The following is a 27349-nucleotide window of genomic DNA, read 5'->3' on the forward strand; positions in this document are numbered from 1 at the left end:
TCACCTCAGGGCTCTGCTGGGTTATCAGGTCAGCCCAATGACCGGTTCTATCCAGAGTTCTCATCGAAACTACTGTTGACCAGATTGACCAAATCGTGCGATTCCTTGGGCCTAAGATAGAAGCAGGACTGGCTGGTGAAAGGGGGGGTTGATGAAGCGTACATACAATGAGAAGAGAGTGACAGCTATGGAGGAAGAGAAGTGAGAAAGTAGAGGCTGTCACCGTCATAACACACGGCACAGAGGGAAGGGAGGAGGAAACCGTGACGCTTCCTGCAGCTGCCCTCTGATCAGTTATTTGGAAATGGGAGTTAATAATTAGCACCTTGGGACTTGCCTGGCGGTCTAGTGGTCAAGACTCCACGCTTCTACAACAGAGGGTACAGGTTCGATCTCTGGTTGGGGAGTTAAGAGCCATACACTACACTGCACCAGCAAAATGCAAAACAAGCAACTAAGTAAATTAGTATCTTCACAGTTGCTAGCTTTATCCCTGAAGTCATTTCTCTTTATCTTTAAGGTGGCCAAGAACACTGGGCAGCTGCTGACTTCTGTAGGGGCCCCTTGTGGTGGTCTCTCATGACACATTTTATTTTCTCATGCTTTGGCCTTTGATGCTTTTCTAAAAGCTGTGACCACCAAGTTCAAGACAAGGTTGAACTGCAGTGTCCAATATGGTAGCCACTAACCACATTGGCTTTTTAAATTGAAATTAAAATAAGATCGAAGATTTATTTCCTCAGTCACACTAGCCATGCTTCAGGTGCTTAATAGGTACATGTGGACGGTGGCCACCATACTGGATGCTGTGGATCTAGAACATTTCCATCATTTTAGAGAGTTCTGTCGGACACTGCTGCTCTACAGGCTTCAGAGCAGAGGCTGGCATGAGATGTGGACTTGAGATTTGCTGAATTAGAAAACTGAGTAGGACTTTCAAGTTTACTCTAGTTGTTTGGAAACTGGCACCCCACACCGCTGAATGCTTCAGCACCCTCAACAGTAAGCCTGCCATGTGTTCATACAGCCTCGGTTTGCATCCAGACCTCTTTTTTCTTCCTTCCCCCCACCTTAACAGGAAACTCGTATCTCTTCATGTAAACTTTCTAGGGCTGATTCATTAGGATAAGGCCTTAGCTTCCACTCCCTGGGTCTTGGAGAAGCTGATGAGAAGGCAGAGGCATGGGGCAGAACCACCCTAGGAGATAGACATTTTAGGTTAGGCGTGGGAACACATCACATCTTAACCACTGATGTCTTCCTTCTGATGACACTTGGGTTTGGATCTGGGTTGAGAGTTGGTTGATAAGAGGAATTGGCTCCGCCCCACCCTGACCAAACAGGTCAGGTTCAGAGGTTTATGTGGGTTTCCTGTGGGTGTTGTTTTCCTTATTCCTGTCTCAGTGTTGGATTATTCTGACCAATGTGACATCATTCCTCTTTTGTGGAGAATTCCCTGCTTCCTTGATGAGGCTGAAATTTTACTCTTCTTCTTTCAACAATTGTATCTAAGGTTTCCTGAGATTATATGAAAGGTTTGTGAACTTCCCATGTATCCGGGTCACCTGGTGTACTTAAAAAAATACAGATTCCCGGGCCTCATTCCAGATCCACTAGATTAAAACACCTTGAAAGAAGGCTCCAAGAATCTGCATTTTTAACAAAAAGCTTCTCAAGGGCTTCCCTGGTGGTCCAGTGGTTAAGACTCTACACTTCCCAGTGCTAAAATAGGGGAATCCTTTTGATTCCTTCAAAGTCCTAAACGTAGAGAACAGCAAGAAGCCCAGAGCTCTAGGAGAAGGTTCTTTGTGGAAATTAACCATGGGCAACAAATTAAAAATCTAACCTGTCTGAATAGCTCTATTTTTAAAAAAATTATTGATTTTTGGTGGTGTTGGTCTTTGCTGCTGTGCGCAGGCTTTCTCTAGTTGGGGCGAGCAGGGGCTACTCTCTGGTTGCATTTGCAGGCTTCTTGTTGCAGTCGCTTCTCTTGTTGCAGAGCATGGGCTCTAGGGCATATGGGCTCAGGAGTTGTGGTTCCTGGGCTCAAGAGCACAGGCTCAGTAGTTGTGGCACAGGGGCTTAGCTGCTCCAACGCACGTGGAATCCTCCATGATCAGGGATTGAACCCGTGTCTCCTACATTGGTAGGTAGATTCTTTACCACTGAGCCACCAGGGAAACCCCAAGGGGATTCTTGAATGGGGATGCAGTGACCTCTAAGTCCCTCTCGATTCTGAAAATGCTCTAATTCCAAAAAATTCTAGAGTAGAATGAGCACGGGCTTTGAAGTCAGCCCATCTGACCAGCTTCATGTATTAGCTGTATGACTTTGGGCAAGTCACTGAACTTCCCTGAGCTTCAGTTTCTCCTATAGAGCAGGAGAATAATACCTGCTGTGGAGGACTCTTGTCAGGATTAAATGAGAGTATGCATGTACAGCACTCAGCACTGTGCTTGGCAGGGGCTCAGTAAATGCAAATGTTAACATGTGGAAGGAAGGTTAGGAGACTCAGGACAGACCCCTCAGTTGGCACTTGTCAGCTGCCCAGTACCTGGAAACTGGCATTTATATAAAGCCATTGCTGCCACATCACTTAAATTTAACTTTCACATTGACTGTATGAGTAAATGAACACGATTTATATGTAATTTATTTATACCTACTGTAAATCATAATTCCAGCTACACATTGACCACATTTTTACAGCTCTGAGACTGACTCTGTCTGACAGTCAGTGGCATGTCATCAAGCTTTGTGCCACACGGTATGTCTTACAATAGTTGGTGTTTTAGTCAAGTGTGGTTATAGGCTTCCCTGATGGCTCAGACGGTACAGAATCCACCTGCAATGTAGGAGACCCAGATTTCATCCCTGGGTCAGGAGCATCCCCTGGAGAAGGGAATGGCTACCCAACTCCAGTATTCTTGCCTGGAGAATTCCGTGGACAGAGGAGCCTGGCGGGCTATAGCCCATGGGGTCCCAAAGAGTCGGACATGACTGAGCAACAAACACTTTCACTTTTCACTTTCAAAGTGTGGTTATATTCTAAGATAGTAGTCCTTAAAAGAATGTTCACTACAACCCTTGGGCTTCCCTGGTGGCTCAGGTGGTAAAGAATCCGCCTACAAAGAGTTGGACGCGACTGAGCGACTAACACCTTTGGAAGCTGCAGAGATGCTTCAGGGACTGCTTTTGCTCTCCTTCCCAGCAACCCGGTTTTTTCATACTTTATATGAGGGGACTCTACTAAGATTTTGTTTGAGGTCAATGTTCTGCTAACTTATGAAATTTAAAAACCTCTAATTTAGAAGAAAAATAATAATGATGATTTCCATTCTAAAATTTAAAATGAATTTAAAACTATTGCAGTACACATTTGAAAGGACAATACAGCATGCAAGAAAATGCAAATCAAAGTACTTTTCAAACTTGAAAAATAGTTTAAATTGCATCAAAACTATACTTCTGTACTTCTAAATTTCCCTTTGGACTAAAATACAAAGTCGGTTTAAACCTGTCATCAGTCTGTAAGTGTATTGTCAGAATATCAGTTCTCGAGTGTACTGGCTCAAGGAGGACATCGCAGGGACCACAGGCTCTCAGAGCTGATGTCTCTCTCAGCCTCTCGTGGCCCCTATGTCCCCTTCATCTGCCTTTAGCTCTGTTGCTTTGTGCTGTAGTAGGGTGAGCAACCCCCCCAACCTATGTTTTGAGCTTCTTTGGTGGTTCAGATGGTAAAGGATCCACTTGCAGTTCATGAGACCTGGGTTCAATCCTTGGGCTGGGAAGATCCCCTGGAGAGGGGAATGGCAGCCCACTCCAATATTCTCGCCTGGGAAATCCCATGGACAGAGGAGCTGGCAGGCTACAGTTCATGGTGTTGCAAAAAAGTTGGACACAACTTAGTGTCTAAACAACAGCAACAAGGGTGAGCAAGCAGAGAAGCTTCAGAACGATAGTCCCAGGGGGTTTAGGAGGCCAGGACTTGCACTGACCTTGGACTGATATACCTGAAACCCCAAGGGCTTGGATAGTCGTCCACAAGGAAAGCAAGTGGAAATCAGCTCATAAAGTCTGAAAGAAGACTGGACAGAGGAGAGACCAGTTTTTTGGGGGTATACCTGGGGGTTTCGGTGACTTTGAATGGTACAGTTGTGATCTGTAACAGGTGGAGGTCCAGGCACTCTGGAAAAAGATTCCATTCCTAAAAAGTTAATGAGGCGGAGAGAGAGAGAGTTTGTGCTCAGCCAGGGGATAGAAGTGAGGGACCACCTGGAGGAGGAGCAAGGACTCCAGGGCTGCGTTATAGGAGGAATTAGCTCACAAAGATAGCCAGGCAAGGGTCTTTGACTCAGAAGTGTGAGTCACTTGAGGCAAGCCAAGCCCACTGAGAAACACGAAACCTCGTGAGTAAAATGAAACCTTATGTAACTGTGGGCCAGGAGTCCCCTTTTCTATAGCACCATGGTTTGGTGTGTTGATGAACAACTGACTGGGTGATGTGTTGTAATGATTTTTTGAGGGTGTAGGAGATGTGAAACCAGGAAGGTGAGCTTTGAAGGGGAAATTCCCCATGCCTTGGCTAGTGGCAGCAGAAATTACTCAGAGAGGTAGAGCCCCATGTACACAACCCCACAGAGAACTTTTGTTTTGGAGGAGAGTTTGGTTAAACCAGCCAGAACCACTGGCAGAGCCAGCTCCATGGAGCAGCAGGCACAACAGGGCTGAGCCAACCCTTTAACAACCCTCAAGGCATTTTCAAATACTTCAGAAGTTAGTATCCAAAGGGAGTGGCGATCTCACAAGGAGCTGGAGGATTTGCCTTGTCCTAGATTTATTATCCGGAGAAGGCAATGGCACCCCATTCCAGTACTCTTGCCTGGAAAATCCCATGGACGGAGGAGCCTGGTAGGCTACAGTCCATGGGGTCGCTGAGAGTCGGACACGACTGAGCGACTTCACTTTCACTTTTCACTTTCATGCATTGGAGAGGGAAATGGCAACGCACTCCAGTGTTCTTGCCTGGAGAATCCCAGGGACGGGGGAGCCTGGTAGGCTACCGTCTATGGGGTCACACAGAGTTGGACACGACTGAAGTGACTTAGCGTAGTGTAGATTTATTATCAGGCCAATCATTAGCTTCTCTGAGTCTCAGAGAGTCTCCTCTATGTGGGAGATAGTAAGATCAAGATCTCAAAGCCTTGACAGTACTGAAATGCTGAGATTCCACACCACAGAGGAAGGAACCATCATCCTAGCCAGTCCATCACCAGTGGAGATAGGGTGGCTGTGTGTCTCTCAATAGCCATAGTTTCTTTCCTTCCTTTACTATTTGAGAATCATCAGAGAGGAGTATATCACAGTGGTTTAGGTCACAAGTTGACAAACTTTCTTTGCAGAGGCCCAGAGAGTAAATATTTCTGGAGGCTATACAATCTCTGTCACAACTACTTAACCTTGCTGTTGTAGCATGAAAGCAGCCATGGACAATAAGATGGATGAGCATGGCTGTGTTCCAATAAAGCTTTATTTATAAAACAGGCAGAGGGCCAGATTTGGCCCACAGGCTCTAGTTTGTTGACCTCTTATTCAGGCCTGGGCTCTGAAGTCAGGCTGCTTGGGTTCAAATTCAGCCTCTGCCCCTCACTAGCTGTGTGACCCTGTTTGAGTTACTGAATACCTTGGTGACTTACATTTGTTTTCTTATAACAGAGAAACAGTACTTACTTGAGGTTGTTGTGAAGATGTACATTCAGTCTCAGAATAGAATCTGGCGTATGATAAACTCTCAGGTTTAGCTCTTGTTCTTTCTTCAGTTACTTATCTGATTGAATCCTCAGCCATCCAGCAAGAATGACGATTAACCCCATGAGTTGCCCACATTCCCACAAGATAAGAATAGAGCTAGGGTTCTCCATGTTCTTCTGGTTGCTCAGGTCTCTTTCTCCTTATTCTTTGAGATGGAAATTTATGAGATCTATAGGCATGGTCTGGAGAAGGCGATGGCACCCCACTCTAGTACTCTTGCCTGGAAAATCCCATGGATGGAGGAGCCTGGTAGGCTGCAGTCCATGGGGTCGCTAGGAGTCGGACACGACTGAGCGACTTCACTTTCACTTTTCACTTTCATGCATTGGAGAAGGAAATGGCAACCCACTCCAGTGTTCTTGCCTGGAGAATCCCAGGGACAGGGGAGCCTGGTGGGCTGCTGTCTCTGGGGTCGCACAGAGTCAGACACGACTGAAGCGACTTAGCAGCAGCAGCAGCAGCAGCATAGGCATGGTCTACAGGTTTATCTGAAAACCAAGACATTCTTTCATTTATGTTTGACCAGAGACCCTGATGGAAATTTTCTGAGAGAAGAGGACAGCTTCTCATACTTCTTAAACTCTTTTTTTTTCCTATTACAATATCATGATTTATTAAAGCACAGCATTCTGTACAACAAAAGGCCTTAACAGTTGTCTATTCTCAGCCAAACTTCTCTATAAGTTAGTTTCTCTTAATAAAAAAACATGTTATACTTTAAATTAGTAATTTAACAGATGAAGAAGTTACCATAATACCTATTTTAACATTGAACAAATCTAACCACCTATTGGACATTAATGTAAAATTCTGACATAGAATTTGATTTAAAACTTCTCAAAATAAATTCATTAAAGCAGGTTCCCTGTGAAAATATGTAAGAATGAAAGCTAGCATAATAGCAGTTGCAGTCTTTACATTTTATTAACCATAGAAGATACTTTTTAAGAGTCTAATAGAGACATTAACTGTGCAAAAGCTGGTAAGATTTACAGTCTTAAATACAAGCACCAACACAGAAAGGATATTGTGTCAGTTCAGTTCAGTCGCTCAGTCATGTCCGACTCTTTGTGACCCCATGAACTGCAGCACGCCAGGCCTCCCTGTCCATCACCAGCTCCCAGAGTTCACCCAAACTCATGTCCATCGACTCGGTGATGCCATCCAGCCATCTCATCCTCTGTCGTTCCCTTCTCCTCCTGCCCCCAATCCCTCCCAGCATCAGAGTCTTTTCCAATGAGTCAACTCTTCGCATGAGGTGGCCAAAGTATTGGAGTTTCAGCTTTAGCATCAGTCCTTCCAATGAACACCCAGGACTGATCTTCTTTAGAATGGACTGGTTGGATCTCCTTGCAGTCCAAGGGACTCTCAAGAGACTTCTCCAACGCCACAGTTCAAAAGCATCAATTCTTTGGCTCTCAGCTTTCTTCACAGTCCAACTCTCACATCCATACATGACCACTGGAAAATCCATAGCCTTGACTAGACGGACCTTTGTTGGCAAAGTAATGTCTCTACTTTTGAATATGCTGTCTAGGTTGCTCATATCTTTCCTTCCAAGGAGTAAGTATCTTTTAATTTCATGGCTGCAATCACCATCTACAGTGATTTTGGAGCCCCCAAAAATAAAGTCTGACACTGTTTCCACTGTTTCCCCATCTATTTCCCATGAAGTGATGGGACCAGATGCCATGATCTTCATTTTCTGAATGTTGAGCTTTAAGCTAACTTTTTCACTTTGATCAAGAGGCTTTTTAGTTCCTCTTCACTTTCTGCCATAAGGGTGGTGTCATCTGCATATCTAAAAGTCCATTAATTCTACACTTAAGAGGATCATTTCTTTATGTAAGGATAATCTCATTTATAAATTACACATGATATATAGTTTAGGATCCATCTACATTATGCTTGTAACTACATGCTGCTGCTGCTGCTGCTGCTACTAAGTCGCTTTAGTTGTGTCCGACTCTGTGCAACCCCATGGACTGCAGCCTACCAGGCTCCTCCGTCCATGGGATTGTCCATGCAAGAGTACTGGAGTGGGTTGCTATTGCCTTCTCCTCTTCTTAAACTCTTTTGAGTGAAATGTATCTGATTTTGTTGCTAAGTCTAAAACCTAGGGATCAAATCAAAGGTCAGCCACTTAGGAGTGGCCGCTGGGAAGAGACTGGTAGGCCTGAGACCTAGGTGGGAACTCAGGAGTGAGAGGAAAAGCAGGAGTGAAGTGAATGGACACAGGAGAAGCAGAGAGCTCGCGTGGGGAGCAAGGTCGGGAAAATGGGAGATGGGAGACAGACAGGCACTTGACCTTCATAAGCCTGGGTGGAGGTGACTGCCGAGTCTCCAGGCAGCCCTCTCTTCCTGCTGATTGCATAAAGCTGTGTGTGCTTTCATTTATCTCAGAGCTGAGCCTGTATTTTTCTTAATCATTAAAAAAAAAAATCTGTTCCAACACCTAGTCCAGGGCCTTGTGTCCAGTATGTACTGAATTGAAAGAATGAGAGGGGGAAGAGAGCTGTGTCCCCAGGCCCTCAGGCCGGATCCCTTTGCTGACGTCACCTGAGCCCTCAGCCTACATTCTCCTCTGGCACAGTGATTGCTCATGTAGGCAGTGTTAAGAATTCAGGAGGTCCAAGTGAAAACCTGCCTCCAGCAGTGCTCCACATTTCTGTTCCTATGTACACCTCATTTTTTTCCTTTAGGATATTTTTTTTTAGGCTCAGTTTTAGTGGTAAAACTGGAAAACCGAGCCTGGCCCTAATCAGAGTGCCCGATTTTAGCCCATACAGGACCCTGTGGTAAAATATGGTGTGACCATGCTTCCTTGTTATTTCAGACATGTAGTTTCTCTCAGTTCGAGTCAAGATTTTGCAGAACTTGTCAGTTCCTTCATATCTGTGTTGCCTTCCTGGTAAGAGTTTTTTGCCTGCCCTGTCAGTGTCTGCTTAGCTCTTGAAGAACCTGTTCTCTCTCTTCCTCCTCCTCTTTCTTCTCTTCCTTCTCCTCCTCTTCCTCCCCTCTGCTCACCTCCTCCTCCTCCTCTTCCTCCCCTCTGCTCACCTCCTCCTCCTCCTTTCTCTCGCTCTCCCCCTCATCCTTCTCTCTCCCTCTCTCTTTTCTGGACCCATTTCCCTCCCATTCTTCAAGGCTTGTTGGTCTCCTCAGAGGAGTTTCTCTGATTCCCATGCAGGTGGTCACACCCCCAACGTATTCTTTGTGTTCCAAGGCCTCGGCTGCCTGGAGGGTAGCCAAGTTCCTGTCCTCTAGTTTGTACCTAAGCTCTTGGCTTCTCCTCTGCCTCTGGCTGCCTTCCCAGCATTCTTTAACACCTTAGTACTTTCGCCGACAGAGAAAGGGAAAAGTAACCTATGATCGATGTCGCTTGTTGGTGGAAGTCAGAAGAGTGCTGAAGCTATCAGCCAACATGGAGTCTTTGGATCAGTCAAGTTAGGAATGTATCTGGGCTTTCCCTGTCTGCCAGTGACATGGCTCGTTTTGAGGCTGTTTCTTTTTGGGTAAGCTTTATGTTAGGGGGGTGATTTGGAGTTGGGATTAAGAACCAGGCTGCCTTGGTTTGAACCCCAGCTCCATCCATTCCTATCTCTGTGGCCTAGGGTGAGTTACTTACCCTCTCCTGCTTCAGTTTTCTCAACTTCAAAATAGAGATCATAGCGCCTACATCACAGAGTTGTTTTGAGGACTGAGTTAGTTAATACATGTAAATCTCTTAGAATAGTATACTGTTAGTGCGACCCAGGTTGGCCATTCTTATCATCATCATCATTATCCCTTATCATCCCCCTTATCCTTGTGTCTCATCTCCAAATCCTCCTTGTTAAAGTATGAATTCAACCATTTACTTATATTTGCATTGCTGTGATTTCATCCTACATTTGCATGTTGATTAGCTTCTATGTGTCACATCTGTGTTAGGTCCTGGTATATATTTATGTGTGTGTGTGACACAACTTCTTACAAAATGCATCTAAAATTACAAATAGTGGTGAGTGGTAATAAGGCAGTGTTTTGAGTCTTAACCTACACAAGAGGATCAGGGAAGGCCGTTTTTACATTGAGCTCTGACGGATGAGAAGGAGACAGCCATGTGAAGATTGGGGAAAGAGCAATCCAAGCAGAAGGAACAGAATGGTCAAAGGCCTGAGGTGGGGAGGAACTTGGGGTACTTGGGAACTGAAGGGGGACCAGCGTAGGGGAGAGATCATGCATCCTGATCAGGCCCTTCAGGTGAGGGGCCCTGGGTTGTCCATGATCCCAAGGATGAGTTTGTCTGAGTTTGGGAGAGGACTTATTGACCTCTTATAGGTCCAGCCTCCTTGACCTGTAAGTGCCAGCAGAAGACCTCACCCACCTACAGCCTCTGGGAATATGACAGCTTTGGCAGTGGTTTCCTGATTTCACACTTGTTTGGTTCCTGGGACAAAGAGAGAGTTCATGAAGATAAGAAATGAAAGGCCACCTTTGTCTATGGGGAATGTGAGTTGATGTAGAGTAAACAGAGATTATGATGACTCTTGAGAAGGCCTGTGTCTAAATATTTACCAGAGCCCTAAGAAATGAAATAGCCTGAATGTAGGAACCCCACCTTCTCTTCTGTCCCCAACCAGGAAATGTCATCCCTAAGAGATGGTGAGGGTCAAAGATTAAACCTTCTCAAACCTCCCCTGTTGAAAGACTCTTTACTAGGGAATCGAGATGTTAATTTAGATTAGACCAGTTCCCCAAAGGATGAGGGAGGAATCGGAAACACAAGTGTGATGCAGATGCACACAAGGTTGGACCCCTCCTTGAGGTCTTGTTTTTACCAACACTAAGCTTACAGGTCACCCTATTGACATCTCAGAGCAGTTCAGAGTCTCTAGTGAGCCCCACTGTTTTTATGGGCTCTTTGTGGGCCTGGCAGGACAGGTTTATTGTCTCTTCCTCAGAAGAGAGCCATCCTTGGCATGTCCCCATTAAGAATCCTGATGTCATGCAGCCAGTGAGAATCAACGCAACACGGGGGCATTTGGTCACTTGGTTCCTGCTGTTTCCCCAAGAGGAGGCTCCAAGGGTTTGCTGTCACTCACCCACCCACATGCTCACTCAGCAGGCTTTTACAGAGTGCTTGCCATGTGCAAGGAAGGTCCTGTGCTAAGAATGCTCTTCAAGAAATAGAGGATGTTTGGGGAACAGCACTTATACAGAAGCAGTTACCAAAATGGGGCCTAATAGGCATCGGGAAAGTGCAACAGGCAACACGCGGGGCAATGTCAGGGGAGGAAGAGCCTGGCTCTGGATGGTGTCAGCAGGGAGATAGGACTGGGATTCTCTTTGAACACGGGGGTTGTGTTTTTGCAGGTAAAACTTGATGGAGAGGGAATTCCAAACAGAAGGAAATGGTGCAAACAGAAGCAGGAGGCAGGAAAGCCTCCCGAGTATGTCTAGGAGGCTGGGTCTGTGTGATTTAACTGGAGTGCAGAGGACTTGGAAGGCATTAGGGGTGGAGGTGGGTGGGGCAGGGGGGAGGTACTGGGACTGGAGAAGAAGGACGGGGCTAGTTTACAAAGGCCACTGAGAGCCTGGAAGTCTTCTTCCCAGTTTCTTGCCATGGCAGGAAAGAAGAGCCCTCCATTTGGCACTATTGATTGACTCTGGTGGTTGAGATCACCCTCTGGGAACTCTTATGACTCCATCTCTTGAGGTGACAAAGTGTTTGTGGAAGAATTTCCCAAAGAGCCTTTGAGTGGCTTGTGTAGATTTCCATTGAAATGTCTCAATAACTTTCCTGTGGTGTGAGGGTCCTCTGGAAGTCTTTATTCAACTGAGCCTGCCGGTTCTAGGGTTTCACCAGTGAGATTGGCCAAAGCTTGTTCCAGTTCACGTGCTGTTATCTTGGCCTACGGGGAAGTGACAGTGTCTCCCGCTTTGTAGCCTGAGTGCCATGGTAATAGGCCATTAAAACTCTGAAAGTGTTAAAATAAAAATACTACTAAAAAAACCCCAAAACAACTCTAGAGGTAAGTAGGAGATTCTTTCACCCCCAATTTTTTGTCCTCCACATCTCAGCATCCCAAGTTTGTAGTTAGTCATTGCACTTCCACTCCCCAAAAAAGAGGTCAAAACAAGTTTAAGAAGGAATAGCGACTTTCAGTACGGTCTAGGGCAGGCTTCTCTAGCTTTACTGTGTATAAGAACCACCCTTACTCCTCTGATTCCCAGTGGGTCTGGGGTGCGGACTGAACTTTTGTAGTTCTCCTGAGCACCTGGGTGAAGCCAATGCTCCAGGCCCAAAGGGCACTCTGTGAGTAGCATTGGTTCAGGGAGCCCTAGGGCTGAACACTGAAGGAATGATCGTTAGATGGATTGATGTTTTCCTTTGGTTTGAGAGATAGATGTAGTCCTGCTAGCTTCCAACTCCTGACATTAATGCAGTAAGTAAGTGAGCCTAGGTACTCAACTAACACACTCAACTGTATAGTACTGTATTTTAATAGGTTTATAATACTTTTCACAGAAATAATATATACATAAAAAACGAATGCAAAAAATAAAGAAAACACTTCTAATCTTACAGTACAGAACCTTGAAAGGGCTTCCCAGGTGGCTCAGTGGTAAAAAATCTGCATGCCAATGTAGGAGACGTGGGTTCAGTTCCTGGGTCAGGAAGATCCCTTGGAGAAGGAAAGGGCAACCCCCTCTGGTATTCTTGCCTGGGAAATCCCTGGACAGAGGAGCCTGGCAGGCTACGGTCCTTGGGGTTGCACAGAGTCAGACATGACTGTGTGACTAAGCACACACACACCTTGAAAAGTACAGTAGTACAACAGCTGGCGTGCAGGGGCTGGTACACACGTTGGCATCTTTGAAAGTTCCCAACTTGAAGGTTCGTATGTAGGGGACTGACTGTCGCTGGTATGGAGAAATGAATTTGGCCAGATGTTTTCCTTGCGGTTTCGGTAGTTGTCCTTTTAGAGAAGGCTCATGGGAAGACATCAAATTTGTGCCAAATCCTGGAGGGATTGAAGGAACGAATTTTAAGTGATAGAGCCACTGTATTGATAATTGCACATTATCAGGAATCTAAATTGCACTGAGAAGAAATCCTTTTCTGTTAAATGGTCCAGATAATTTAGAGGCAGAGTCTCTGACAGTGATGGGAATCAGAGGCACTGGCTTTGTCCTCAGTGCTGCCAAGAACCCAGTGCTGAGCGGCAGGTTTGAAAGAGTACCTGAGACCACATGATGTCAAAAACAGATGTGAAGTCACTAAGGGTAGCCTGCTTAGGCTGGCTATTCAGTCCAGTCATGTCTGGACCGGTCTATTCAGGTCTGAAGCCCTTCTGGGGTCACAACTGGGGCTGCGGGCGGCAGAGAGGGCGACAAAGGTGGCTCTTGAGGAGCAGACACATGAGAAGACAAAGCTTAGCCTGGAGAAGATTTGAGGGTAGGCACAACTCCTGTCCCCTGCAAGGAGATCAAGCCAATTAATCCTAAAGGAAACTGACCCTGAATATTCATTGGAAGGACTGATACTGAAGCTGAGGCTCCAATACTTGGCCACCTGATGCAAAGAACTCATTGGAAAAGACCCTGATGCCGGGAAAGATAGAAGGCAAAAGGAGAAGAGGGTGGCAGAGGATGAGATGATTAGATAGCATCACTGACTCAATGGACATGAGTCTGAGCAAACTCTGGGAGATGGTGAAGGACAAGGAAGCCTGGCATCCTTCAGCCCACGGGATTGCTAAGAGTCAGACATGACTTAGCAACTGAACAACAACAACCCCTGTTCAGGGAACTAGATCCCATGTGCCGCAACTAAGAGTTCTCATGCCGAAACTAAAGATTTAGCATGCCATAACGAAGATCGAGGAGCCTGAGTGTTGACACCTGGCACAGCCAATACATTAAAAAAAAATTTTTTTTTAAAGAAAAACTGGGAGATAATGACAGCCTGTACAAGGACTATGTGAAAGGTGCTGGGTGCCAGTGCCATTGTGAAGGCAGAGTCAGGTGTAAATGATTCAGTGCAGGTCCTGTGGTGATGGGTGGGAGTTCAGATGAGGCCAAGGTGAACGACTGGAGAACAGTGATGACCATGATAGAAATGAACTGAACCTGGACCAACATCCCCAGAGCTCCCCTGGCCGCCACTCCATCAAACGGTGCAGACTGCCCCAGGAAAGCCTACAACTGCTTGAAGTCCACTGTCTCCTTTTGGGAAGATCTTGGAGAGGACTTCTTAAACTTAAGGTTAATCTAATGCAGTTAATCATTACTGATAATTATGCCCTTAATCATACAACATTAGGCTTAATCATTTATTGAGAAATGATAAATGAAAAAAAAAAGATGATGGATCATGACAGGCAGGCTACACGCAGAAGGGAATTCTGATTAAAGGTGGACTGTTATTCCCACCAAGCTTTGAGGAGGAGGTGGATGTGCTTAAACAGCCAGCTTTCCTCTCAGTTTCTCCTTCCCCTCCTCCTCTTTCCTTTTCTTTTTCGCCTCACAAAGTATTTTAATGTTTGTTTAATGAGGACAAAATGTAATGTGAAGCAATAGAATTTTCACATCATGAGAATTCAATTTATGATCAGAGGCAATGGTAATTTACTTCTTTTTTATTAATTACTTAATTTATGATTTTTATTTTTGGCTGTTGGGTCTTCGTTGTGGCATTTGGGATCTTCTCATTGCGTGTGGGCTCAGGAGTAGTGGCATGTGAGGGCTTTAGTTCTCTGGCCAAGGACAGAACCTGTGTCCCCTGCACTGGAAGGCGGATCCTTAACTGCTGGACCACCAGGGAAGTCCCCGGTAATTAACTTCTTTATGCAGAGTTTACTGGGTCATATCTTTTTAACTAAGGCAAGTAAGCATATGTTGTTCAACACACTTTAAAGTATGGGCAACAAAAGATTAAAGTTCTTAAGCTGCAATAATTAAAGTACACAGTTTCCTTTCTCAGTGAATGATACACACCCAGTCACTGAAGTCCTGATTCTAGGCATTATCTTTGATGACCCCTCTCTCCAGTCTCCTACATCTGATCCATCAACAAGGCTCATCAACTTTGTTTCCGAAATGTACTCCAATGTCTATGCTTGTCTTTGTCTCATCTGCCACCAGCGGAGACCTAGCCACTGTCCTTTCTCATCTACAAGCAGCAATTGCCTCTTGCACATTTCTATTTTCTCTTTTGCTCCCAGCACTACACTGTCCACATGCTTGACAGAAAGCCTTGAAAACAGGTTAGATCCTGTCCCTCCCCTGCTTGAAACCCTGCAGTGGCTTCCCATCACAGAGCAAAATCCACACTCCTACTGCGGCCCACTTGGACCTATGTGATGGACCCCTCCCAGCTTTCCAACCTCATCTCACTCCACCCAGCCACTCTGGCCTTCTTTCTGCTTTCCAACCACGATGACCTTCCTACTTGGCCAGAGGGGTGATCTTTGCTGGGATGTTTTCCGTCTGATCTCAGCGTGGTCACTTCTTTTATCATTTTGATCTCAGCTTAGACACCCCACAGAGGATCACTCTATCACACTTTTCTATTCTCTTCACAGCACTGATCTCTCTTTTTCTTTTTTTTTTTTTGTCAGTGCTTTTCATAGAGGAATCCCCAGTGTCTAGAATAGAGCTTGACATACTGAATAGGTGCTAATTAATATTTGTGGAATGAATGAATGAAGCCACTTACACCATCATCTTCTCATCATTCTGGAGACCTCCAGACCCTCTCCTCTGACTTGGCATATGACACTAAGCATATCAGCTATAAATCATATATTGAGGGAGAGTTAGGACAGTTCCTTGGAACAATAATCTGCCTTTTGGGAAATGTGTTTTGTTCCAGACTTAAACCATCTTAGGGATTTTTAGACAAATAGAGCCTCCCTGCATTGCTCAGCAAGATTGGAGATAATTATATTAATACTAGTGTGGTGCTTTTCAAATGTTGCTCTGCCTTCTCCTCCTGGATATAGAAAAACTCTAGAACTTTTTGGAGTTCTCTTGGATCTCAGATGCAGTTGAGTCGATGGTACAGTATCATGATCAGTCAGTGCAAAATCCCTCTCTCGTTTCCCCTGATACTTCCTCCTTCATCTCCTAGTCACAGTCCCATTCTCCTTTCCTCTCCCAGGCTTCCACTCTTGGGTATTTAATACACACCCTTCCAATTTGCCTTCTAGCCTATGTTATTAGATATATGTATATCTTTGAAAAATGCAGTGTTTTGTACATATATTTATGGGGTCTTTGAGATCTTTGTAAAAAGTAAAAATACTATATTGAAGGAATTCCCTGGCCACCCAGTGGTGACAACTCCATGCTTTCACTGCCGGGGGCTCAGGTTCGATCCCTGGTGGGGGAACTAAGATCCCACAAGCCTTGCAATAAGGCCAAATATATATATATCAATTTAGAGAGATATTGGGTTTCCCTGGTGACTCAGTGGTAAAGAAATTCGCCTGCAGTGCAGGAGACACAGGACATATGAATTCAATCCCTGGGTTGAGAAGATCCCCTGGAGGAGGAAATGGCAACCCACTCCAGTATTTTTGCCTGGAAAATTTCATGGACAGAGGAGCCTAGTGAGCTACAGTCCATGGGGTCACAAAGAGTCGGACACGACTGAGCAACTGAGCACCTTAGACAGTATTATTACTAGCAGCGTTCCTTATAACTTGGGACTAACGGGATTACAGAATGTAACAGCTAGGAGTCACTTGGAAATTATTGGCCCTACCCCTTGCCTTCTTTGACAAGTAGCTAGTGATCTGAGGTCCAGAGGCTTCCTTTTAAATGATTTCTTTCAACGAAACTGTCCCCATTTCCTGAGAGCCTGAATTGGTCAAGGTCCCCAGTCAGCAGTGCTGGAGACCACTGAGATGAATGGCGGAGGCCCTGCACCTGCATGCCCAGCCTCTGAGGAGACCCAGAGGAGGCCTGACAGGCTGTGGGGCATACCAGACCTCCTTAACTGTTGAGCATTGGGCTCACAAAGGCCTCACAGAGATCTCATCTGGGGATACATCCCACGGCTCCTCCAGTCCTCCCCTTTTTATCTTCACCATTCCCCAAGTCCCCACATTCACCTTCTGAACCAGTGGTCCCAGCAGACTCTAGCAGTCAGGTTCCTGGCCGGCTTCTGCTCTTTCTTATCCTTCTCTTGGTTGCCATGTCTCTTCTATCTTTGGTCTGGCCTTGAGTGTCCTGGTGAAGCACAGAGTCCTCACCTGAACTTTTTGTGTTTCCAGATTGGAGCCTCTCTGTTTGCCAGTAACATTGGAAGCGGCCACTTTGTGGGACTGGCGGGGACCGGAGCAGCTGCAGGAATTGCCACTGGGGGCTTTGAATGGAATGTGAGTAACTCTAGAGACACTGTGTCCTGGTGCTGGAAGCAGCTTCAGTAGTCGGCCAGCTCAGTTTACACTCAGAGACGCTCTAGATGTTAGAGAACCTCCCGGGGCCACATTGCAGTGCAGTGGAGGAGGGGCTCAGTTTCAGGCTCCCAGAGTCCTGCTCCTCTTCCACCATGAGAGATCACTGAAGTGATGGCGTTAGTGTTTCTTTCTCCTTTTAAAAGGGTGGGGCAAATTGAGAGCGTAGCACTGACATATATACGTTACCATGTGTAAAATAGATAGCTAGGGGGAAGCTGCTATAAAGCATAGGGAGCTCAGCCTGGTGCTCTGCGATGGCCTTGAGCGATGGGATGTGGTGGGAGCGGTTCAAGAGGGAGAGGATATATGTATACTTATGGCTGATTCACGTTGTTGTACGGCAGAAACCAACACAACATTGTAAAGCGATTATCCTCCAATTAAAACTAAATTAAAAAAAGTCAAGCCCTCTCGTACCCTTTTAACCACATTAGCGGTTTGGAAATACTTACCACCAGGTTCCCAATATTATTATTATTATTTTTAAAAGCTTTGTAAATGGTATCTTACTCCTGTGAACCAGGGAGAAGGCTGAAGGGACTGTGATACCAGTGGGTAGCTGCCCAGGTCCCTGTCCATGGTTGCCCAACTATTGTTCCCATGGGCTCATCAGGCATCGCAGGCCTCCGTCAGTCACTGATGTCCCTTGGGAAGATGTCCCTAGAGCTCAAAGAGAAAATGCCAGGTGGTTGTTCTGGAGCAGCCGTAGGCCCTGCAGGCAGCAGCGTTGCTAAGTCTCCTCCTGGTCTGACTCCTCCTCCTTTTCGGTTTTAGGCCCTGATTTTGGTGGTTGTGCTGGGCTGGGTGTTTGTCCCCATTTACATTAAGGCGGGGGTAAGTATCTGCTCTGTGATTCGGTAAGATGTATTTTCCTGCTGGCCAGCATTTGTGTGAACTGGTCCTCCTGGAAAGCAGAGGAGACTTCGGGACAAGAGCCTATGACTTGGCTCTTTCCTGGGCTATAAGGTTCCCAACTGCTCTCAGAGGCATTAAATAGATCCACTTGGCCACGACTCGCCCCTCTAGGAAGCCGGCCTAAGCAGTCTCAGTCTATTCAGCACCTAAATTGTCACATTCCCTCACACTGGGTGAATGAATACTTGCAAGGTACTGCCGTGCATTGCTCACGATACATAACCATCTGCCTCTGCCCCCGGAAGGGAAGCAGCATGAGAAAAAGAACCATAGTTTCTCTTCGTTTACAAACATCGGCAGTCCTTGTTTGCTGAGCATGCACCTGGCGCTTATCTACCAAATAGCGTGTTCAGTCTCTTGACTAAACCTCTGGCATTTTACATGAGACAGCTTTAGCCTCATCCATCCAGTGAGATGTAATGAGCATCTACTACCTGATATCTGTGCCTTGGAAGCTGAAAGCAGTAAAGAGGAAGCACAGGTAGACCATGCGTCTCTCTCCTGGAGGCTCACGGACTGTTGGTGACACACGTCTGATTCCAGGAGACGGCAGGCTCAGGGTTGAGGACACGAGACAGAGTGTGGTTGGAGTTTGCAGACAGGAGCTGGGAGAGCAGCTGAGCTGGTCTGCAGCCACGGCCCTTGGCAAGGCTTCTGCGCAGAGCAGGGCGAAGCGTGCACCCGGCCTGGCCACCTCGTTTCAGTGACTGAAAAGGTCCCGCCGTGGTTATGGCGTCTTGTTTACAGTAGGTGCTCTGTATAAGACTATCTATTTAGGGGCTTCCCAGTGGCACTGTGGTAAAGAACCCACCTGCGATGCAGGACATGCGGGTTTAATTCCTGGGTCAGGAAGAGCCCTTGGAGGAGGAAATGGCAACCTGCTCCAGTATTCTTGCCTGGAAAATCCCACGGACGGAGGAGCCTTAGGGGGCTATAGTCCATGGGGTCCAAAAATAGTTGGACATGACCGAGCACAGATGCACACCTATCTATTTATCTATCCCTCCCTCCTTCAAGGCAAGGATCTGTCTTCTTGGTTATATGCAGTCATGCGTTCATTAAAACATTGTTTATTGGGCACCTACTATGTCCTGGGATGATACCAAGTTGCCTCTGCAGTGGTCGGGCGTGTGGAATTGAGATGAGCAAATGGCTGGAGGACAGGGACACCTGGACACCTCTCAGACTTCTCTGACCAGCAGGGTCACACCTCTGACGCCAGAGTGGATGCCCTGCTCTGCTTGCTCTGGGCCTTCTGATCACCTAGGCTGGCAGTGACCGCCCTTCCGTCCGTACAGGTGGTGACGATGCCAGAGTACCTGCGGAAGCGATTTGGAGGCCAGCGGATCCAGGTCTACCTGTCTGTCCTGTCCCTGGTGCTGTACATTTTCACCAAGATCTCGGTGAGTCCCCCGCCCCGGGTGCTGGGCGCTGGCTGGCTCAGAACCTGCCCACTCTTGCTCCTCAGCAGATGCTGGCGCACAAAGGGTAGTGCTCTGTTGCTATTAACTTGGTCCCTTAGGCCTTCTTGCTTCTGAGGGTAAAGTCCTATTTCACACATCAAGGGGTGAACACACAGACCTCCTTACTGTGGGGAAGGTTGAAGACATAAGTGGTTAGAGAAGGTTCAGTGAAAGCTGTTCTTAGTAGAAGATTAAAAGGAAGTAATGGATACCTGAGGGCTGGCCCTGACATAAAGCTGTAAGCCTCTATACCCTGTCAGGGTCAGAATCTGGACCTAGTCTTGTCACTTGGCTTTCACAGTGAACAACATTTTGCCATTCTTGGTTCATCTCTTCCTTTCCACCCTTTTTTCTCCAGTAGAATTTTAAGTCAAATGCCAGACATCACGTCATTTCACTGTAGATTCTTTGGAATGCACCTTTAACTTTTGAAAACACGTAACCATTACGCTGTTATCATGCTTAACAAAATTTATAGTAATTTCTTATTTTAGGTAGTTTAACACCTGGTCCATATTCAGATTTTCCTGATTATCTGAAAAATGTCTTCTTTCAGTTAATTTGCTTGAATTAGGGTTCACATGAAATTTACACTTGGCATTTGACTGTTTTCTTTCTCTAGAGGAAATACATATATATGTATATATATATTTTCAGACTACCACAATTATTTTTCTGTTTTATATTATTACCTCTTACATTCTTATGCTTTTTTTTGATTGGGTTGTCTTATTGTTGTTGCATTGAAATTGTTCTTTATATATTCTGAATAACTTACCCTTATCTGATATATGATTTGCAAATATTTTCTCCCATTCTGTGGGTTGTCTTTTCACTTTAGTGTCCTCTGATGCATAAAAGTTTTAAATCTTGATGAAGTCCAATTTATGTTTTTTCTTTTTTTGCTCATGCTTTTGGTGTCATTTCTAAGAATCCATTGCCAAATCCAAGATCATGAAGGTTGAATGCTATGTTTGTTCCTAAGAGTTTTATAGTCTTAGCTCTTACATTGAGGTATTTGATCCACATCATTTGATCCATGATGTGAAGTAGAGTCCAAGTTCATTCTTTTGCATTCTTTGGACATCGGTTCTCCCAGAACCATTGAAGCAAATGTCCTGACTGAAATGGTCTCAGTGGGAACATGGGCTCAGGAATTGGGCCCATAGGGCTTTGATTGGAGTTGGGACTGACACCCAGCCTCACTGTTCTCTCCCTCCCCAGCTTCCTGACGTCAGGGGCTGCTACCCTTGACTGGTGCCTGTGTGATGATTCCACTCCTTCACTTTTTCCTCCCTTCCTTCAGGGTAGTTTTTAGTTACAAGATGAAAACCCCGGGCATTTCAGTCTCATTTCCTTAGAGACTGGTGTGTATAGACTGGACTGGGAGTTGCTGGGAGGGGTGGAGAAATCAGGCTTCCTGAGGGAGGGGAGGGCAGGGCGAGAGGAGGAAAGGAATGTAAGCAGAAGGCTGCAGAGGTGACCCTGGCACCTGTAGAAGCTGATGGGGACCGCTCCTTGCTCCCTGATTCAGCTTGTGAGGTGGCACCTGTCTAGTGAGCATGTAGAGGGGGGCACCGGCATTCCCTTTCTTGGAAGCCAACCTTCTCCAAGTCCACAGTTCAGGTGGGGGAAAGTCTGCTGGCTGAGCTTCGCCCTTGGAGCAATGTAGCAGCGGTCATATAAATAAGCTCAGGGCTCAGCCTCTCTGTCTGCCTTCCCAGTCGCCTCACCTATAGTTCAGGTTACTGATTAAACCCTCTGGATGTGGGAGCCCACAGGTACCTGAGGGGCAGCCTCCCTCAGCTCAGATCCTGATGGAGTCCATCCTCTCCTCAGCACTTGGCTTCTTCTGAATTTTACTTTTGAATAGTACTTAGTATGGACTGTGGGCTTCCTAGGTGGTACTAGTGGTAAAGAGCCTGCCTGCCAATGCAGGAGACGTAAGAGATATGGATTGGGAAGATTCCCTGGAGGAGAATATGGCAACCCACTCCAGTACTCTTTCCTAGAGAATCCCATGGACAGAGGAGCTGAGTGAGCTACAGTCCAGAAGGTCACAAAGAGTCAGACGTGACTGAAGAAACTTGCACCCTTTCTGCGTGATTTCTGGGGCTGCTTACTGGAGGCCTTGTCCAATGTCCACCCAATGCCCAGAGCCAGTGATCCCTTGAAAAATGCATATGAAGGATGACCTCTGCATTTTGTTTTGTGCCAGTCTTTTTATTTAGTCTCCAATAGGGCCTTGACTTCTTCCATCTCCAGTCCTCATAAGAGTATGGCATGGGTGGGGATTTTTACTTATTTTCCACTTCATGGAAGAGGAAACTGAGTCTCAGAGAATAGTCATGTGGCTAGTGTAGGCAAAGACAAGACTGGAGTCTGGGTTTCTCTAGTCCCATTGTCTGTATTCTCACAATTCTGCACTGTGCTTGGATGGGATGAAGACATAGGATAACAGAGTGGGATGGGTTATCTAGTTCTATGATTGACGCTCCCATTTTTCAGTGGTGAAACTGAGGACCAGAGAAGAGAAGGGGCTTTGTGGGGTTAAACAATAGCAGAGCTAGGTTGAGAAGCAGAGTCTCTGATACTTTTGACAATATGTCCCCTGGGTCTTCTAAGTCCAGTATGAACGGATCAAAATTCAAGACCTTGGGGAAAAGTAAAATAGCCAGTTAAGTGACCTTCCAATATAGCCATGTCTCTGAGAGTGGGATTTGAGAGGACTGTGAAGGGAGAAGTCAGGTCACACTGGGTGCATGAAGGATCTGAAGGTGGGCCATTTAGGCAGTGGGGAGGGACAGGGAGGGCCAGACAGGCTAGGCTTTGTCTGACTTCAGATTCACCATGGGTCACAGAGCATGAAATCCTTAAAAGAATTACATCGATAGTGACTGTACTCACTGGGAACTCACATTAAGGTGCACATGAGTTCAGGGCTTGTGGACAAAAGGAATCGTTAATTAAAATAAGGTGGTCATTGCACACAAACAGAGATTAATCACTATTGTTGTGTGTGTGGAGGCATGGGTAGCTTATGATGGATAAGAAAAGAAGAGTGGCCTTTTGAGATCCACGTCCAGACAGGGAACAACCAGGGACCTGACAGGAAGGCTTTGGGAGGATGTTGGGGTCCAGTAGGCGTGTAATTGATAGGAGAGAAAAAGTGAAATGCATTTCAGGTGCAGTGTCCCAGACGTGGCCCAGGCCACTGACCACAGGTGGCGTGGAGCCTTGACTCTGGCTGCCATCTTGTGGCCATGTCCTTTTGGACTCTGAGTTTCTGAGACCCAGACTTGATTATTCCTCCATGCGCTCCTCTGATGGCACAGTGGTAAAGAATCTGCCTGCCAATATAGGAGACTTGGGTTCAATCCGTGGAGAAGGAAATGGCAACCCATTCCAGTATTCTTGCCCGGAAAATCCCACGCACAGAGGAGCCTGGTGGACTATAGTCCATGGGGTCACAAAGAGTTGGACGTGACTGAGTGACTCAGTACAAGCAGGTATTCCTCAGAATTTTATAGGCTCCTTCCCATCCACCCACTCCACCCTAGCACCCTGCCTTATCAAGTTCAGAGAAGCGTTCTGTGCTGTAAAATTTCCTGGCATCATGTCTCTTATTCAATGTGTAGGATCACTTGAGATAAAGCCTCAGATTTTTTGAATTACTTGTGATGACCAAACATCCCTGTGTATGTTTCCTGGGACTCTTATCACAAATCACAACTGTAATAAACTTCTATAGCAACTTTACTATCTATTCTGTATCTTTGGTTGAAAATAAGACCTTTGGCTTTTGCTTAAGTTTTGAATGCTTATTACCTTGTGCATTCACTCACAAATAGAGAAATTTGAATAACTGGGTTCTCTATCTCAAACCTCATTGCCAGGCAAAATTTACTGGATACTCTGATACAACTCAGACTAGAATGGGCAGCAAATGCATACATGTAAAACCACAGAATTTCAAAGCATCAAAACTAAGACTAAATAACCTGCCCAAGGCTAATGAGATTAGTTACTCTAAGAGGGTTTCCAACTGGATTTGTATTTTATTGTTCCTTGTGAGTTCCATAGAGCTTGTTCAGTCAAGCTTTCAAAGGCTAAATCCATCTTCCTGTTTTTGTAAATAAAGTTTTATTGGAACACAGTCATGCCCGTTAATTGATGTATCATCTTTGGCTGTTTTCATGCTTCAACAGTAGATGGCTTTGCTCAGGTTGGACAGAAACTGTATGTCCTGCAAAGCTTAAAACATGTATGATGTGAGCCTTTACAGAAGAAGTTTGCTGGCCCCTGGTCTAGAGGACCATAAATGTCTAGTTCACTTCAAGTTGGTTTTGCTTAGCAGCATTGGGAAAAATTTCTGTGTCCCCCACCCCCTCATTTCCTTCCTTCCTTCTTTAGTAAGGGCTAAGAGGGGTTTAGAGAAGGAGCAATTTGGGATGAGCTATGAGATAATTGATCTCACAGGATTAGAGGCAAGTTCTTTTATATCAAAGCTGGTGGTATATTCCACATCCAGTCCTCAAATTTTATGAATCAAAAAGTAGTGAAATGCTTTGAACATACAGTAAAGTACAAAAATAATATAGCTAGTACTACCACCAAGATTCTATAGATCTAAATAGCTTATCATTAAAAAAAAAAAAGAAATAAAATATAATAGATAAAGCTCATCTATAACCTTTGGACCCCATTTCCTTCTTCTTAAAAGGTAAACATTATCTTGAACTTGGTATGTGTTCTTCTAGTCTATTTTAAGAATATTTTTACTATAAAATGTGTATTATTCATATATCCATAGGGAATATATTGTGTTGTTAAATTTCTGTTTCCTCACCTTTGGAACTGTAAGAAAAATATAATGATGGCATTTAAGAAAATCTGGAGGGGAAAAGCACCCATAACCCTATAATTATGGCACAGACATTTTCACAGTTTGACTTGGCCTATAGTGGGTTTTCCTTTAGAGAGCTGCATTCAGAATACACAAGCCATTTTGTGGTCATTCTCCCCCTTCTTAGTATCAAACCGTAAACATTTCCCCATATTTCCATCTTCACAATTATTTTTTAGGGGCCATGGAGCATAACAGTTGATACACAGATTTCAGCCAGCCACCTAAAAATCCTCTGGTGGATGAAAGGCTCTCAACAGTGGTCATCTTTGGGTTTAGTGATAGAAGCAAGACTGTATTAACTTTCAGTGTATACCTTTCTGTGCTATTGTTTTGAAATCATACAACATAATTATTTTATTTTAAAAAGAAGTAAACACATTTTTTTTCGATTAAAAAAAGACCTTGCTCTCTGCAGAAAATATTCCAGAAAGGAAGACATTTACCTTTGAATGTTGTGGGAAGTCATTGGATTTGGAGATGGAAAACCTGGATTTTAGCCCTTGAGCAAGTCATTGAGTTTTTCTCTCTCATTTATAAAGTAGAGTAAGTTTACTTGTCCGGTTACCCTGTTTTGAGAATCAGAACAATGTATGTATCTAAAAGTCCTTGGTCAACTGTAAAATCCCCTAGATATGGAGGAAAAACTGTTCTTATGAAGTGGAGAAATGTGTGGGCACCTAAGAGACCCCAAGACATGTCAGAGTGCCTGGGGTTAAGAATAAGCTTAGCTATCACATCTTTTGTCACACCTGATGACTTTCAGGGTTCCAAGGGCAGAGAGAATTCATTCTTAAAGTTAAGAATGACTCATAGGAGGAAGAACTTTCCAAGGAAGAGTTTTTCCAATTCATGAGGGAGTTTTTCTTGAAATTCTTTATCTTTCCTGTTAACTGGAAACAGTGCATATTATAAGAGCAAGATTTCGATTAGCCCAACAGTTCCCATAAACAAAGTCTCTATAGACTTTGTTTTATAGTGTTATTTTAGGAATTGCATTACTTATTTGTGACTAATGATGGCAAGGCAAATATTAATGAGGGTATCATAGTCTGCTATGGCTTGTTGTCATAAAGCATTACAAATTAACTTCTCTGGAAAATAAAACAAGGGCATTTTAAAGGCAGGAGAAACAGGCGTGTAATCTTTTTATAGCTCACTTATGCTTATTAGCTAATTCACTGAATCTACAGTGTGCACATTTAACAGCATTCCAATGAATGGAACTCCTCAAACTGAAATAACTTTAGTGATAGTAGAGAGGCCTCAGAGGGGAGAGACTGACTTTGTGAACACTCATCACAGTTCCACGTGGCCCAGAGTGCAGAGTCTAGCAGGAGTGGCCATTTAACTCGTAGCGAGGCTTTTTGCAGCAGGGGCTCTTTCTTCCTCTTCAGCCTTAGCTGTTCCAGAAGGCAAGGTAGAAGAGGTCTCAGACCTGGGAGGGGAATGCTTTCCTCAGCTGCAGATCTTCTCCAGGTCCAGCCACTGAGAATCACAAGCCCCGGGAGTCAGAACTTCCCACTTTAAAGAGAAGAACACTGAGACAGGGAGAGGTGAAATGTCTTATCCAGGGTCACTCAGACCTATCCTAGCAGCACTGGTGATAAAACCCAGGTCCTCTCACCACCAACCATAAGGGCCAGGGTCTCTTTCTAAATCACCATCTCTCTCCCCACGTCCTGGATCAGCCTCTCTTCCTCTTCCAGGGAAGACAGGGACAGTAGGTCCCTTGGGACCAGAGAATCTGCCAGGAGCTAAGGCACTAGGTCCTTAGGAGGCCTGACTTGGGGGAGGAGGCCAGGAATTAGCCTGGAAGCTCGGAGCTGGTGTGAGATGAGCTCTCTGCCAACCAAGAGGCAGGGAATAGGAGATTTGGTCGGTGGGACCTGAGCCACTGGAGGCCCCAAAGAGCTGTGAGGAGGAGTAGAAGTGACGATAAGAATCAAGAGAAGATGCAAGGACCCCCTTCCCCAGGGCCTGACTGGGTGGCCCCTTACATGCTCTGAAATGTGTTCAGTTTTATTCAATAAAACAGTCCTTGCACTGCATCTAGGGAAAGCCTAGTTTTTTTGCATCTAGAGATTTGAAAACAAAAGGTTCACCACCATCATCCCTTAATACTGTCCTTCTGGAAGTATTTTGGAGAACACACGAACATTCATTTTGGGTGACTCCAGGGCTCTCTGTTGGTTTAACTGCACCAACCAGCCGGGTAGAAAGTTCTTTATGGGGCTAAAGGAGGCAGGGGGAAAAATAACTGCATCAGGCACTAGTGAATTCAGGAGTGAAGAGGGAGTGATTCCCCCTAAACTTACGTGAGATAATCTACATCCACAGTCTCCAGCCTTTTTGGCACCAGGGACTGGTTTTACGGAAGACAATTTTTCCATGGACTGGGGGACAGGGGATGGTCTCAAGTTGATTCAAGTGCATTACATTTATTGTGCACTTTATTTCTAATCCAATGCCATCATCGATCTGACCGGAGGTACTGGCCCAGAGGTTGGGCACCTCCAATCTAGATAAAGCCATCTATCACCAAGCCTGTCACACAGGAGCTTCTTGGTGATGCTCTGGCTGTGTTTGAATCCAGATGGATCCCATCTAGACAGAGTAGATAAAATTATGGTGGTGTTTACATCTCTCTCCATTCCAGGGTGAGGGTATTTTTCTCTCTCACAGACTCCAGCACTCACACTTGTATTTGGGAGTAGATCTAATAAACATTTTACATTGAGGTGTAAATGAAGGGTAACAGTTCACAGCAGCAGCCCACAAAGTGGGTTGTGAGGCACCTC

General features: G+C 45.3%; 1 protein-coding gene across 1 annotated transcript in view; it reads left to right on the top strand.

Annotated features, from left to right (window-relative positions):
* Positions 1 to 27349, top strand: part of SLC5A1 (solute carrier family 5 member 1) — a 50116-nt gene that overhangs the window by 4535 nt on the left and 18232 nt on the right. Inside the window, exons 3-5 of the mRNA XM_019977410.2 lie at positions 17079 to 17183; positions 18039 to 18098; positions 19478 to 19582. Of these exons, the coding sequence (XP_019832969.2) occupies positions 17079 to 17183; positions 18039 to 18098; positions 19478 to 19582 (270 nt within the window). The remainder of the gene's footprint in view (positions 1 to 17078; positions 17184 to 18038; positions 18099 to 19477; positions 19583 to 27349) is intronic.

Source organism: Bos indicus, chromosome 17 (assembly GCF_029378745.1).
Source record: "Bos indicus isolate NIAB-ARS_2022 breed Sahiwal x Tharparkar chromosome 17, NIAB-ARS_B.indTharparkar_mat_pri_1.0, whole genome shotgun sequence".
NCBI lineage: Eukaryota > Metazoa > Chordata > Mammalia > Artiodactyla > Bovidae > Bos > Bos indicus.